Consider the following 16,079-nt stretch of genomic DNA (forward strand, 5'->3'; position numbering starts at 1 on the left):
ACTTTTAAATTTTTGCCATATATTTGTATGGTGGCAGTACTGTTGCTGTGTCCCAATAATAGGCCCCAATCCATGAGCTGAAGTTCAACGCCTTAAATTATATGATATGAAGAAGCATTGCAACAGCTTGTGATTAACTTGGGACTGCTAACTGAAATGTCTAGTGGCAGAACTGCAATCATTCCCTGCTCTTTCTTAGTTACTACCGAGGAGCTTAAAAGGTGGGAGACAGCAAATGGGTGGGAAATGGAAGGCTGATCTTCAGATTGTAGGAGGGGTGAAAGTTAGAGGGAAATCAGATCTCTTCCATACTTCTCTTTAAACCTATATCACAGAAACAGGGAACTTGTGATCATCCATGATCTCGGACTCCAACATCCATCAGCTCCAGTCAGCCTAGTCTATGGTCAGAGACGATGGGACTTGCAGTGCAACAACATCTGGAGGGCCACACTTTCCTCATCATTATTAGCATATTAAAAGAAAAGGGAATGAACAATCTAGTAAAGAAGGCAGGCAGCTTCTTTGAAGACAGCTTCAAAGACAGCAAAGAGTCTTGTGACACCTTAAAAACAAATTTATTATGAGACAAGCTTTCATGTGCAATAAATTCGTTAGTCTGTAATATGCCTTTGTTGTTTTTGCTACAACAGCCTAACAAAGCTAACCCCTTTCGAAATTATTACAGTAGGGCTGTACACGCACAATACCTTTAGAGCACATTTGAATCACATTCTTTCCCTCAAAGATTTCTGGGTGGAATTGTAATTCTTTGAGGGGTAATCTATGGTACCCATAATTATTTGAGGGGGGAAAGGTACTTCAAATGTGTTTTGAAGGTATGGTGAATACACAGGCTAAGAAAGGTGTTATTCTACCACTTTCGTGTTCTCTTTTGATGCTACTAGGTGTGAGGTTTTATTCATATTTAGCCAATTGCAACACACCCATGCATATATGCCACCAGAAAGAAAATTTCTCATAAACCCTGAGATAATGTCTCATAAGTAGAAACCGCTCTCAGTGCTCTGACACAAACAGATGAACAGGGCAAGAACCTGACTCTCTGCCTAGCAACTATTTCCATTCTTACATACACAGTTATTTTGTGTCACTGATTGATTGGGGGGCAGGAGGACATTTTCAAAAGCTGAGTGAATCTAGCCTTAGGGATTTTTTGTAAATCAGAAATGGGTAATGCGCTTAGGTGACAAAGATCTAAATGTAAATTCAGTGTGTCTCTGAATAAACTATCAAGCATTTATTTCAATAGGAAATTTGTATTTGGTAGTTTATTCACTGTAAAACTGAAGGAAATATGAGAGTGCAGAAGAAAATGAAGGGGAAGAAAGCAGCTATTTGGGGGGTGGAGTTAAAGAAGGGCACATAATGTTATGAAGTATTAATTCTATGGCTCTGTACACATTAGCAGTTTAAAACTCGGTGAGGTTATTTCTCCATTCTGCATTTCAAGTCACCATATTTGTTTGTGGGTAGGTGTTTTGAGAATTCATCCTGAATTCATCCATGCACTGTGGTTACTGTATTTTTTGCTCTATAAGACTCACTTTTTCCCTCCTAAAAAGTAAGGGGAAATGTTCACGCGTCTTATGGAGCGAATGCAGGCTGCGAAGCTATCCCAGAAGCCAGAACAGCAAGAGGGATTGCTGCTTTCACTGCGCAGAGATCCCTCTTGCTGTTCTGGCTTCTGAGATTCAGAATATTTTTTTTCTTGTTTTCCTCCTCCAAAAACTAGGTGCGTCTTGTGGTCTGGTGCGGCTTATAGAGCGAAAAATATGGTATATGTCTTCCTGTTTATTCTATACTTTTTAGCGCATTTCTCCACCATTTTTCTAACTCTAAATTGTCCTTTTAAAAAACTGCAAGTCTTGCGCAAGAACATCTTGATCTACTTTGATTGCAGAAACCCACATTTCTGTTATGTAATTGAATCCTGCAAAATACTGACATTCAGGAGGCGAAGTGACGAATGTTCTTATATAGACAGTCGACTTGCTCACATGATTCATAATACGGTATTGAAAATCAAACATTTGGAGAGAAATACGAACTCCCTCTTCTCAACTACCTGGACAAACAATTGTGATGTATCCATGTTCTCCTTTCCAAAGGGAATGGAAGGCAGTCAAGACCAGAAGAAGCAAAAGAACGATCCTGCTACAGAAACCAATGAAAACAGGGAGGAATATTTTCACTGATGAGCAATTTATAAAAGGTAAAGGGACCCCTGACCGTTAGGTCCAGTCGTGGCCGACTCTGGGGTTGCGGCGCTCATCTCGCTTTACTGGCCAAGGAAGCCGGCGTACAGCTTCCGGGTCATGTGGCCAGCATGACTAAGCCGCTTCTGGCGAACCAGAGCAGCGCACGGAAACGCCATTTACCTTCTCACCGGAGCGGTACCTATTTATCTACTTGCACTTTGACGTGCTTTTGAATTGCTAGGTTGGCAGGAGCAGGGACTGAGAAACGAGAGCTCACCCCATCACGGCGATTCGAACTGCCAACCTTCTAATCGGCAAGTCCTAGGCTCTGTGGTTTAACCCACAGCACCACCCGCGTCCGGTATTAAAATGTTCCAATCAGTGACTACTAACTACTGCTACTGCTGCCACCAATACCTTTCAGATAGTTTTTAAGAGTCCCTTTGGACAAAAGTCACTGCAGTTACTGAAATAGCTGGAAACAATCATTATTATTAAATAATGCTGCTTAGAAACAACTGTTTGCATCCATGAGATTGTCAAATCTAGTCTGTAGCTTTGATATGTAGATTTCACAGATGACTTTAGTCTCAGGAATCAAGCAAGACCATTCAACTTACTTTCTTGGCATCTCTCTGGGGAAAAAACCCCTTTATGAAATATGCATATGAAATAGGTCCTTTCCCTGATACCTAGTAAGGCAGTTGCTGTAAAACACTAGGGTGTGACATTCATTGTGTTTCATTATCACTCGACTTGGCTCTACTACCTGAAATGTCTTTTGGGGTTTATTAATATGTGGGGTTTGAAATAATAAGAAATATCTGTGTCTTATGTATGACAAAAAAGGGACGCGGGTGGCGCTGTGGGTAAAAGCCTCAGCGCCTAGGGCTTGCCGATCGAAAGGTCGGCAGTTCGAATCCCCGTGGCGGGATGCGCTCCTGTTGCTCGGTCCCAGCGCCTGCCAACCTAGCAGTTCGAAAGCACCCCTGGGTGCAAGTAGATAAATAGGGACCGCTTTGTAGCGGGAAGGTAAACGGCATTTCCGTGTGCGGCTCTGGCTCGCCAGAGCAGCGATGTCATGCTGGCCACGTGACCCGGAAGTGTCTCCGGACAGCGCTGGCCCCTGACCTCTTGAGTGAGATGGGCGCACAACCCCAGAGTCTGTCAAGACTGGCCCGTACGGGCAGGGGTACCTTTACCTTTACCTTTTTATGTATGACAAACCAATTTCTTTCCTGGTTATTCTTTACTGTGTGTTTGGTTGGTTTTTAAAAATAAAATAAAATAGGTTCACATATTAAAACATATTTCTTTAGAACTTAACTTCTCCTTGAAGAAAAGTGTGCCATCCCTGTGAACACGGTGAGAGCCCTACCCATTCAAAAACCCAGGCAAGGCAGCAATATCATCACTGTTTGAAATGCCCACTTTCCCACTTTATGAACATGTACGATATGAAATAACCCCTCAACAATACAGACGAACATTCACGAATCCCTTCTGAACGTAATCTGAGTGTCAGACAGCCAGCACAGTGGCCCCATGCTCTTTGACATGGCACCATGTAACCATATCCATTGTGCAAAACTGCAGGTTCTTCTGGAGATAGGGAATATCTTGACAGCCCAGAATAATTATAAGTGTCTTTATATGCAAATCAGAGCGAAGAAGCTGAACAAAGAGAATCGTTCACAAAAGAGTAAAGAAAAAGGAGGTAAAAAGAGAAGGAAGAATGGAATCATTTAGGAAATGTGTTCATTTTCATCAGGTTTTTTTTATTACTTTTGTAGAAAGGATGTAAATTTAGTGCTGGAGCAAAAACCCAGGAGAAGGGAAGTTTTCAGTACTATCACAAAACAGGCAAATACCCTTATCAATGTCTGCATGCTGTTCTTGTATTGTTAGGGAACCTCCTCTAGGAATATATATTTTCTTGCAAGTCCATTGAAGTCCTTGACTTCTCTGCTGGTGCCTTTCTTTCTCTCTCTTTTAAAAAAGATTAATATTACTTTCAGATGAATTGAAAGGTAGGGATGATGAAGATGTCCTGAAAAAGATTGCGCAGACCATGATCTCCATGGAGACTCTGATGACACCATTGCTTGAAGACACAATATAATGAGACCAGGAGTTGCCATCACGAGACCCGATACAAACCGAGCCTAGAGACTTAAGTGTGACTCTCAAAAGCTTCTTATGGAATAGTCAGAAAATGATGATGTCTCTTGCATTTCATCCCCCTGCAGCCTCATACATATCGTTTCCAGGAAAGCTCACTGCTCACTTTCCTCTTCTCTGTTATGGTTGCCATACAGGTGAAACTCGGAAAAATTAGAATCTCGTGGAAAAGTTCATTTATTTCAGTAATTCAACTTAAAAGGTGAAACTAATATATGAGATAGACTCATGACATGCAAAGCGAGATAGGCTGGTGAAAGCTCCTTTAATCACTCACTGAGTAATAAGGGGAAAAACAAAAACAAATTCAAACAAAAACAAATTCAGCTTATTTCCGTTAAGATCACGCCTCCACCTTAGGTGAGCCTCTCTTCCATCTGCTGAAGCACTGGTTTACCACACTGCTTCTGATGCTCATATTGTTTGGGCATTGCAGGAAACAGGATGCTAAATAGATCTAGATAGAGCCAGCACAGCTTTTATAAAAGCCTGATAATCCTATTTAGTGTCCATACAGTGCCTGCCTGGTTTGCTAGGATATGGTGGTTTAGTGGTACTTCAGATAACCTTTTGATTTGTTGATGTTGTTGTTTAGTCGTTTAGTCATGTCCGACTCTTCATGACCCCATGGACCAGAGCACGCCAGGCACTCCTGTCTTCCACTGCCTCCCGCAGTTTGGTCAAACTCATGCTGGTAGCTTTGAGAACACTGTCCAACCATCTCGTCCTCTGTTGTCCCCTTCTCCTTGTGTCCTCCATCTTTCCCAACATCAGGGTCTCTTCCAGGGAGCCTTCTCTTCTCATGAGGTGGCCAAAGTATTGGAGCCTCAGCTTCACAATCTGTCCTTCCAGTGAGCACTCAGGGCTGATTTCCTTCAGAATGGAGAGGTTTGAGCTTCTTGCAGTCCATGGGACTCTCAAGAGTCTCCTCCAGCACTATAATTCAATCAGCCTTCTTTATGCTCCAGCTCTCACTTCCATACATCACTACTGGGAAAACCATAGCTTTAACTATACGGACCTTTGTTGGCAAGGTGATGTCTCTGCTTTTTAAGATGCTGTGAGCTATATCCTTGACTTGCTGTGAAGATGTTTTCTTGAAGACAAGGAAGTGCTTTGCTCCTGTAATATTTTTTCCCCATTTCAACTTCCTCCCAAGATTCTGTGATTGAGAACAAGTGTTGTGCTTTTTAAGGACTAAAGCTCTGAGCAGCTTTCACTTGCACCTACTCCTAGGTCTCTGCTTCCTTTTAATTCTCCAGCAAGAACTGCAAAATGGCACATTCTTTCTGCACTTGCTGTTCATGGAAAGTACTGCTGCCGGCATCTCTACAGCTATTACTGATTCCATTTCACTATATACTTTCTCATCACAGCAACAATTCTAGCATAAAGCTATAAGACAGAAGCACTAGGCAATCCACGGATCTGAGTATACTGTTACACAGAATCTAGGATGGGATAAATAAGCTTGGGGAGAGCAGGTGCTGGAGGTTTGAGGTTAGCAACAATATGCCCTGCATATGACAAACTACAAAGAGTTGAAAAGCTGACTCTGAATGATCCTGTTTCACAGATAATTTGCGTACATGAGTGTGTCAGTGACCTTATAATGGTTTCGCCTCTGACTTGTTCTTAAGGTATAAGAGCAGAGTAGAGCTATATTCCATTGTAATAATGAGGCTACTCTGGGCTTTAGATATATGGCTACCTTAACAGATTCAAATGTTGTGCCCTAACCAGGAGATGTCTCTGACACAACCATGCTATGATTCCCTTCAGAAATAGGAACGGTTTCTAGAAGAGCTCCAACATGTGGTCCACATTACACAGTATTTGTAGGCCACAGATAATAATTTACCCTGCAGTTATTTGAACATATAGCCTGTATGTTTAGTACAAGGATCTTTCAAACTCTGACTTGAAGCAGCAGCTCTCTCGCCTTGTCTTCCTTGTTTCTGTCCTTTACTTTCCTCCTCTTTGCTTTCAGGCAGGCTCATTTTCTGCCCACCCTCTGAAAAACACTCTCAATTCACCTACTATGATATTTTCTTATTGGCCTCTGTACCAGAGGACTGGAAATAAGCCAATGTAACATTGATATTTTTGAAAGGATGATGGATGGAGAGCAGGTAAAGATCCTAGAAAGTACAGGTTAGCTAGGTTAATGGCTGTTTTGGGTAAACTGGTAGAAAACATTACTAGAGATAATATTGTCAAGCATATGGAAGAAGTCTTGCTGAAGAAGAAAGATAAGCCCTGTCTCATTAACATTTTGAAGTTCTTTGAAAATATGAGTGTCAATGAGCATGAGAATAAGAGCGAACTATGAGATGTTGTGGGCTAGAGTTCAAAAAAAGCTTTTGACCATGTCAGCCACTAAGATTGGCTCCTGAATTAACACAGCTGTAAAGGGAGAAGAGGGAAAGTCCTCTTATGGAACAGTAATTGGTAAAGAACAGGAAGTAGAGAGTAGGAATAAATTGACAGTTCTCACAAGGAAGAAATACAGGAATCTGAATTGGGACTAACAGATTTCTTCTTGTTCATGAATGGCCTAGAGCTAAGGGTGAGGAGCGAGGTGGCCAAGTTCGGTGAAAAACAAAGGAGGGATTGCAAAGAGCTCCCAAAGTATCTCTCCAAAATGGATAAATGGGAAATAGCATGCAATTCAACATAAATAAGTGTAAAATGATGCACACTAGGGCAAAAAAAGTCCCAATTTCTTATACCTCTGAGTTGGCACAGACTGACAAGGAAAGAGACCCAGGTGCATGATGGTTGTGAAAAAGGCAAATTCCATTCTAGGGAGCATTAGGAAAAGGATAAAAAAGAAAAATGCCAATATTGTATTGCCTTTACATGAATCCATGCTGTGTGACTACACTTGGAATACTTTGTGATTGTTCAGATTGCAGCTTGGATATAGTGGAGCTGGAAAACGGTGCAGAAAATGGAAACTGCAGTGACCAAGGGGTTGGAGCAACTCCTCTACAAGCAAAAATTGTGACATTTGGGAGCTTTTTATTTTAGTTTAGTTTAGTTTAGTTTAGACAAATTCATGGTAGGATAGGGTTCTCAAGGGCTACTAGTCACGACAGCTATATGCTACCTCTCGGTTTTTGGGAAACTGGGTAAGAGACAGGTGATGCTTCTATGTGCTGGCATATGGTTGGCCACTGTGGGAAATAGGATGCTGGACTAGGCAAGTCTGATCCATCAGGACTCTTCTTATGTGCTTCTCTAAATTGCTTGAGCATGTGGAATACACCAGGTGCACCTGATTCTTCCCTTTCAGCTTTCTTCTTGATCTAGTGACTGACTGATTGGTTAGATTTATAAATCTGCCCTCCACCAAAAGGTCCAAAGTGGTATACACAATACTTCCCCTCCCTAAAAAAATGTTTAGGGGTACTCTCATTTTCCTACTCATACTGAAACACTGCCCCTCAATGAGGCCAAACTTAGATTCACAAAATGCTTAGGGGTATGCGTCATAAAACTCACACAAGAACATTTTACACAAATATCTCATGAAGCAAACATTAAAATAGCATAATAAACCAAACTCAACCAGCATAGCTCATCCATAAACCAAGCAATCTCATTACAGTGTATGTTAGCAACACAGAAACGAACCCTTTCAATGTGCCTTCTTGAGGGTTTGCAGTCAAATTTATCTCCATTTCATTCCACTCAGTGCTATTTTTCTAGAAAAAGAGGTGATGAGCTCACCATCAGCGTCTCCCTTGTTCTCTTAGAATGGCAATGATGCCCACCTAAGAGGTGCTGAAACTGAGGTCCCATGAGTTCCGACTGGGGGGGGGGGGAGCCATGATTCTACTAAACACAAAACCCTATGACCTTTCTCAGTCTAATGATAATCTCTCTTCTCCAATCTCTGCTTTATTTGGCTCTTTTGTACCCTTTTGTAGGATCTCAGGAGACTGTCTTACACTGCATGAGATCACTGGTCCATCTACATCAGGTCTGTCTACACAGACTACCAGAAGCAATCTGGGGTTTCAGGCAGGGGTCTCCCCCAGTCTCCCTTAGAGATGCCATAATTTGAACCTGGGACATATCACTGAGCATGGTTCTTCAGTACATACTGTACTTTTGAATTATAACTGTACCTTTTTTTATTTGTAAAGAAACAGTTTTAATGAGTTAATTACTTGAGAATAAGAACATTATTAAGTGGTAGAAGGCATTTGTGCTCACTGAAGTGATAGCAAGTTCAGCCTTAAGACATATACAGATGATCTTACTTTTGGATATAAAATAATTAGGTAGTTGTGAATTCATAATAATTAATGCAGTTAGATTCTGATCTCATGGTCATTAGAATCACCACCCCATCAAGTGGTGGATCAAAAGGATGGAGACGACACATCCTTTTACTGTTCTTCAACTTCCCTGACCATGTGCTAGACAATATTATGAGTCCATGCATTTAATAGAATCACAGAATTGTAGCATTGGGGTGATCTGAATGTTATGATTTTAATAATGTATCTTTAGATATCCTGGCAATATCTCCGTATGGAGGTGTCAAAAATATCTGAAGGACTGGACAGATGCCACTTTTATGATGCTGTACTTTTATCTGCTTTTATAAGTTGCATTGAACTGTATTATTGTAGCATTGCTTTACTACTTTTGTCATCATTTGTCCTGGGATCACATGATGAAGAGAAGCTAGAATTTCTCTTCTTACATAAATAGCTGGACAGCCAGTAGCAACTGAGAGTTCATGCGAGGATTAAGGGTTTGATTTTTCATTTTTGTTTACTCTGGCACTCTGGCAGCAAAGTAGACCTTAGTTTTCCTTGATAAGCAAACTTCTTTGGCTGTAATTCAGGCAATCTGTTGAGCTGCTGCAGACAAATCTGCTTGTTACTTCAGTATATGTACAGGCCCTTCAGCCCACCTCCAATCCAAAAGATGAAAATGGGACTGGAAACAATTGTTAAAGGAGAGAAGTGTATCCTCCTTTTTAAGCATCTCTTTCCCCTCCCTTCACCACAAACAATATGGGGACAGGGATATTTAGCACTGGAAGACTTCTGACTCATCTTCCTAACCACTGTGAGGTGGAGGCCCAAGGTTGAGGCCAGTGTGAACCTCTGCTCGCTTGTTTGTTTCACATTTATATCCCATCTTTCTTCTGTCTTGGAACCCAGGGCAATGTATATATTTTTCTCCTGCAGTTCTCCCATCCAGGCACTGACCAGACCCAGAGTTGATTAGCTTTAGCAAAGCTGCATTAGCTGTCTTCAGACCATACCCTGAAGTCATATTCTTAGCTGTGCACTGCAGTGCTGAGGTGGTAGCACAAAAGTACCATATTTTTGGCTCTGTAAGACGCACCAGACCATAAGTCGCACCTAGTTTTTGGAGGAGGAAAACAAGAAAAAAAAAATTCTGAATCCCAGAAGCCAGAACAGCAAGAGGGATCTCTGCGCAGCGATCCCTCTCACTGTTCTGGCTTCTGTGATAGCTGCGCAGCCTGCATTCACTCCATAAGACGAACACACATTTCCCCTTACTTTTTAGGAGGGAAAAAGTGTGTCTTATAGAGCAAAAAATACGGTATAGGAGTACCCATTATCTGCTTCACTTGCTAGAGGATTCTTCAAAGGAGACACGATGAACAGGAGGAACAGACCAGAAGAATTTAACTACATTGTTGTGAGCCAGTGTGGTGCAGTGGTTAGTGTGTCAGACTAGGACCTGGGAGAGCAGGGTTCAAATCCCCGCTTAGCCATGAAGCTAACTGGGTGATCTTGGTCCAGTCACAGTGTCTCAGCCTAGCATAACTCACAGGATGGCTGTGGGGTTTGAAGTAGAAGGGAGAGAACCATGTACATAATCTTGTGCCCATTGGAGAAAAGGTGAGTTATAAATGAAATAAATAAAGTAAGGGGTGTGGAGGGAGAGGAGACTGCTATGAAAAACAGAAAATGACATTTCCAAAGTGGCCTGAGGGGAGCTGCCTTGTGCTGAGGGTGGCTTGTTGTTTGCAGGGACAATTTCGGCCTTACATTTTCATGTTTTCAAGACAAGAGAGGGCTCTAGACCTATACGAGATAATTTTACCAATGTAATGAGTGAGATCAGGGGGAATGCATGGGAAAATGTGGATCACAAGAGATCATTACTCGTCTCTCAGCCTTGAGGTGAATTATAACTAATCCCTCTGAAGACCTATGGTGTCAGGGAGGGATTTAAAGGATTCTGAGAGATTCTGAAGAGGAGGCAAAAAAAGATGGGGGAGGGGGCTTCCAGTATTTCAAAATCAATATGAAAATAGTTGAAATTATAAGCATCTGCCAATCATCTGTTTAGTAAAAGTTCATATAAATCACTGCTGAAAAACAGCAGCTTTTTCTGGGGATGTAGGAGGATAGAAGCTTTCCCCTCCATACAGCTGTGTTCCCTACAGCTGTGTCTCCCAGGTACAATTAGGCTGCTATGGGCTGTTTGGCTTCCATGGGACAGTTCCTATGTCCCTGGTTCCTCTCTTCATATTCACAAACAGCCACAACTACTGGGTTATTCAGCTCACTGTTGTTTGTTAGGGGCGAGGCGTCACATTATTCCCCCACTGAATACCCTTCCTGCAGTTCCTTGTTGGGCCAGTATTTGGCCATAGGCCAAGGTCTCACCCTGTAGCCAGCCAGCCCCTATAGTTCCTATATCTTCTCTGTATAGTTTTTCCCTTATGGGGCTTTGGCTCAACTGGAAATGCACCCAGCAACACCCCCACCCCACCCCCTCTTTCCTTCCTCCTCCATTATAAGGAACTCTGAAGTTTCATTGCCAATATCTATGTCTCCCCTCTGTTGTTTTTTATCTGTAACAACAACAACAACAACATATTATTGATAGCCCGCCCATCTGGCTGAGTTTCCCCAGCCACTCTGGGCAGCTTCCAATCAAGTGTTAAAAACAATACAGCATTGATTATTAAGAACTTCCCTAAACAGGGCCGTCTTCAGATATCTCTTAAAGATAAGATAGCTGCTTATTTCCTTCACACATTCCACAGGGCAGGTGCCACTACCGAGAAGGCCCTCTGTCTGGTTCCCTGTAACCTCACTTCTCGCAATGAGGGAACCGCCAGAAGGCCCTCGGCACTGGATCTCAGTGTCCGGGCTGAACGATGGGGTGGAGACGCTCCTTCAGGTATACAGGACCGAGGCCGTTTAGGGCTTTAAAGGTCAGCACCAACACTTTGAATTGTGCTCAGAAACGTATTGGGAGCCAATGCAGATCTCTCAGGACCGGTGTTATGTGGTCCCGGCAGCCAGTCCCAGTCACCAGTCTAGCTGCCGCATTCTGGATTATTAGGCCCTATTGCAGGGCAGGGCAGAGTCAGCCCATCCGTGAGGTGAAGCAGCTGCCTCAGGTGCCGGCAGATGCTGCCTCCTCTGCTGCCATTTGCAGCTGCCACCTCCATGCTCAGCTGCTACCCCCTTTGCTACCGCCTCCTCATAGGCAGCCACAGTGGGGCGTGCATGCACCTGCAGGAGACAGGCAAAATGTCCTGGGCCAGCCCAGCAGCAGAGAAGAGAAATGGTGTGTCTAGTTTGGCTGCAGGATTGTCTCCCAGCCATTCCCCACCAGCAAGCGCTATCTATGGTCCTGCATCCATGCAGGAGGGAAGCAACACAGGGCAGTTGGGCAGTCCTTGGAAGACCTTCACTGAAGCATCTGAACTGGCCCCTAGTGTGTGCCCAACAGAGGAGGAGGTCTGTGGGTGGGGAAGTTACATTTGGACGTGGTGATGGACCACAGTGGAGAGAGAGAGAGAGAGAAAATGGTTGTTTGCTTTTACCTGTAGCTCTTGGAGGCAATTAGAAATAGCTGCAAACTTGTGAGAGTGCATGAAACAGATTTCTGAAGGAAAGGGGGATACTTCCATGTAAAGAAATGTTTTTTTGCAAATGTTTGTTACAATAAACCCTCAAATTTCCCGTCAATTATTGAATACTTATGATGACTATACACCCATTTTTACACGATTCTTTAACTAAATAAAATAAAATAAAAAAATTATTTATACCCTGCCCTTCCCAGTTCAAAAACCGGGCTCAGGGCGGCTAACAACAAATTTAAAGCACTTAATTGTAAAAGCAGCATAAAATACAGTATAAAAACATGAATAACAATAAAATTCAAAGTTCAGAAATCAATTTAGGGGAAATCCATCTAATAAGAATTAGATAATCACCAGGGCTAGCTAGCTGAATTAGTCCTACTTGGGCCAGCGAGGAGGCCAGGGGAGAATTAGGGGTCTCAGAGCGGGTAATCTTCATAAAAGAGGAGGGGGAGGGAAGAGAAGGGAAATAGAAGAGAAGGGAAATAGAAGATCAGGCTGAATTCAAATTAAAGGCCAGGCAGAATAGCTCTGTCATACAGGCCCGACGGAAGGAGGTTAAATCCTGAAGGGCCCTAGTCTCATGGGACAGAGCATTCCACCAGGTCGGAGCCATCACTGAAAAGGCCCTGGCCCTGGTGGAGGATAGTCTGACATGTTTTATACACCATTGAAGATATTGAGAAATGCTATAAAGATATAAATCACACACTATACATACATATAGTATGTGGGCAGTATCTGAAGAAGAATACATTACTTTTTCAAGGAAACAAATAAATTAACACACCTGCAGGGAAGAATTCATTCATTTTCTTCTTGTAAATTTTGTAGTCAACCTCCAAAAATACACAAAAAATGACACGATCCATCTGTAAGGGGAAAAGAAAAGCCAAAGGTTTATTAAGCAAGGTGGTTTCTGGACTCTAGTTTGAGCTGTAATGAAGGGTGAGCTTGTTGGCAGATGGCCTGGTATGTCAATCCACAAGTTCCTCCCACTCTTACAGGTATGTCTTCTGCTGTCGTGAACACATGCAAGCAAGGCCATTATTTCCAGCAGCAGAAATGAAGCTGGGGACTATTTGTTGGTGATGTGATGACTCTATGCATGTTACAGGAAATGACCATTTGGAAATGACCACCTGGGCATATGTTAGAGAGTCTCTCTCTCTCAAGCACACCTGCAAAAACTGGGTTTGGATGGGGGAACATGCCAAAAAGAGCTTTGGTGTTGCAAGTGAGCTTGTATCTGCCATATAGATCACAGACCCTTTAAGGGTTTGAAACTAAGGTATGAATCAAGAGTTCCCAGTTTGACACTTGTCTCTCCCATGAAATCACTATGTAGCCTTAGGCAAGGCACTCTTTTCGTCTTCATCTCTCTCTCTCTCAGCTTCAGTTCCCCTCCCGCCACCTGCATATGGGTAAGAATACTACTAACCTTACAGGGTTGTTGTGAGAATTATAATTAGAAAATGTTATAATGAACATTTGAAAGCACTATAGATTACTGTTGATAGATTATACCCTGCTCCAAGGAGCAGCGTACAACGGAAACGGCAAAAAGCAAAAGACATTTTAAACAATAGAAGACAACACAGAATACCTAGGAGAGTTCAAAAGCCCACCAAAAGGAGAATTTTCGACTGCTCTCCTAACCATAAGCATTGCTGAGGCGTGGATTGCAAGCTAAGTGGGTAAGGTCACCACTGCCCAAGGCCCTTACAATACTAAACAAATAGACAAACACAGGACTGGATGTCTAAAATTAGTTCTGTGCTGTGTCCTTTGTTAACAGCCAGCTGCTTACGCAACTTGGCCTTGAGCCCGATACAAGCAAGACCAGGATATTTTGACTATGCAGCAATCTAACATTTGGCAGATGACTCATAAGACGGACATCTGCCAGGTATACAATAGAGTAAATGGGTTAAAACAAAGAACCCCATCATTCAGTCCCACCAAAAACAAAGCAAAAAGTATTTCTGCGGGAATGTTTACTGCTTTTGAAAGACTTCTCAAAAGCTTTTAGTCCATCGTTATATTTATAGAAACCTACCTACTCTTAATCTAGAAGTGCTTATGCAAAAACAAAGAGAACAGCACAAGCCAGCCAGGTGGCAGGCAGCGAGCACAGTAAATAAAACAGTTCATACAGAATTTTTAAAAAGTCAAATAGTGGCTAGCCATGTAAAAACCACAAACAGTACACAACTACCGGTTCTTAACATGGATTCCTGGCAGGCGGCTTTCAAATTAAAAAAAAAGAGGTTTTACCCAAAGAATTCATTTTAAAAAGGAATTAAAAACAAAAACAAAAAATGCTTTGTCTGTAACTCCACATCTCTCCAACCATCATAAGTGCTGACACCGTTGAGACAGACTAAGAATCCCATAGCTCAAGAGGGCTGGTTAACACTTCAGAGCTGCCATCTTCTGCGGCTTCCTGGAGAGGAAGTAGGCGAATGACAAACAATTCACCACATAACCACCTTGTGGAACATTCTGCTACTCACCAGGCTTCTTGATACTTGGCAACGCGCTTGTTCTACTAGAAATTCAGAGTACATAGCAATTGGTTACCAGGAACCTGAAGTCAATGATTTGGCTGGCGAGTTCAAATCAGCATATGAAACTACTTAGCTGTCCCCTATCTTCAGTGTGGTCTCTTTGGCTAACAGCCCTTCTTGCTTATCCACCCCATTCGTTAAAATTGTCAGCGGTACAACTTCTGCCAAAACAGGGGGCAGCAGATTGTAAGCACTTTTGTGTTATTTGCACACCAACGACACACACTGCAGCTGTCTGCTGAAGCTGGTCCACTATCCCTGCCGCCACACCCCATTTTGTTCTACAGTGCTGCAACAAGGAGTGTGGTGGAGTCTCCTTCTTTGGAGGTATTTAAGCAGAGGCTTGACAACCATATGTCAGGAGTGCTCTGATGGTGTTTCCTGCTTGGCAGGGGGTTGGACTCGATGGCCCTTGTGGTCTATTCCAACTCTATGATTGTATGAACACGGCATGCTGCCAGCACACTTGCCTGGGGGTGTCAGGAAACAACAGCAGCACATGTCAGTATGTGAGAGCTTGTAGCTCAAAGCCCATGATGTCCATTGTCCTGGGTAACCGAGATTGTGGGTGAGGTCAGCCAAGGACTGAGCCAATGTCAGCATGTTCAATGTGGGCTTCCACTTTGTGGGAATAAAACAGATAGGTTGCTTTCTCCTTAGCACGGGCTATGGAGCGGTAGAAGAAGAAGAGTTTGGATTTGATATCCCGCTTTATCACTACCCTAAGGAGTCTCAAAGCGGTTAACAATCTCCTTTCCCTTCCTCCCCTACAACAAACACTCTGCGAGGTGAGTGGGGCAGAGAGACTTCAGAGAAGTGTGACTAGCCCAAGGTCACCCAGCAGCTGCATGTGGAGGAGCAGGGAAGCAAATCCGGTTCACCAGATTACAGTGCTACCTCAGGTTACAGATGCTTCAGGTTACAGACGATTCAGGTTACAGACTCCGCTAACCCAGAAATAGTACCTCAGGTTAAGAACTTTGCTTCAGGATGAGAACAGAAATCGTGCGGCGCAGCGGCAGCGGGAGGCCCCATTAGCTAAAGTGGTACCTCAGGTTAAGAACAGTTTCAGGTTAAGAACGGACCTCCAGAACAAATTAAGTTCTTAACTCGAGGTACCACTGTACAAGTCCACTGCTCTTAACCACTACATCACACTGGCTCTCAGAAGCTGCTGCAAATCCTTCCTATCTATTACTTTCCTTCCTTTCCGCCTACCCC

General features: G+C 43.0%; 1 protein-coding gene across 5 annotated transcripts in view; it reads right to left on the reverse strand.

Annotated features, from left to right (window-relative positions):
* The window catches only part of MACROD2 (mono-ADP ribosylhydrolase 2), a 997,146-nt gene that overhangs the window by 136,840 nt on the left and 844,227 nt on the right, over nt 1-16,079 (reverse strand). For all 5 annotated transcript variants that reach the window (XM_077926445.1, XM_077926442.1, XM_077926444.1 and 2 more), the window contains one exon: nt 13,079-13,160. In XM_077926445.1, the coding sequence (XP_077782571.1) occupies nt 13,079-13,160 (82 nt within the window). The remainder of the gene's footprint in view (nt 1-13,078; nt 13,161-16,079) is intronic.

The sequence above is a fragment of the Podarcis muralis genome, chromosome 3, assembly GCF_964188315.1.
Source record: "Podarcis muralis chromosome 3, rPodMur119.hap1.1, whole genome shotgun sequence".
Classification (NCBI taxonomy): domain Eukaryota; kingdom Metazoa; phylum Chordata; class Lepidosauria; order Squamata; family Lacertidae; genus Podarcis; species Podarcis muralis.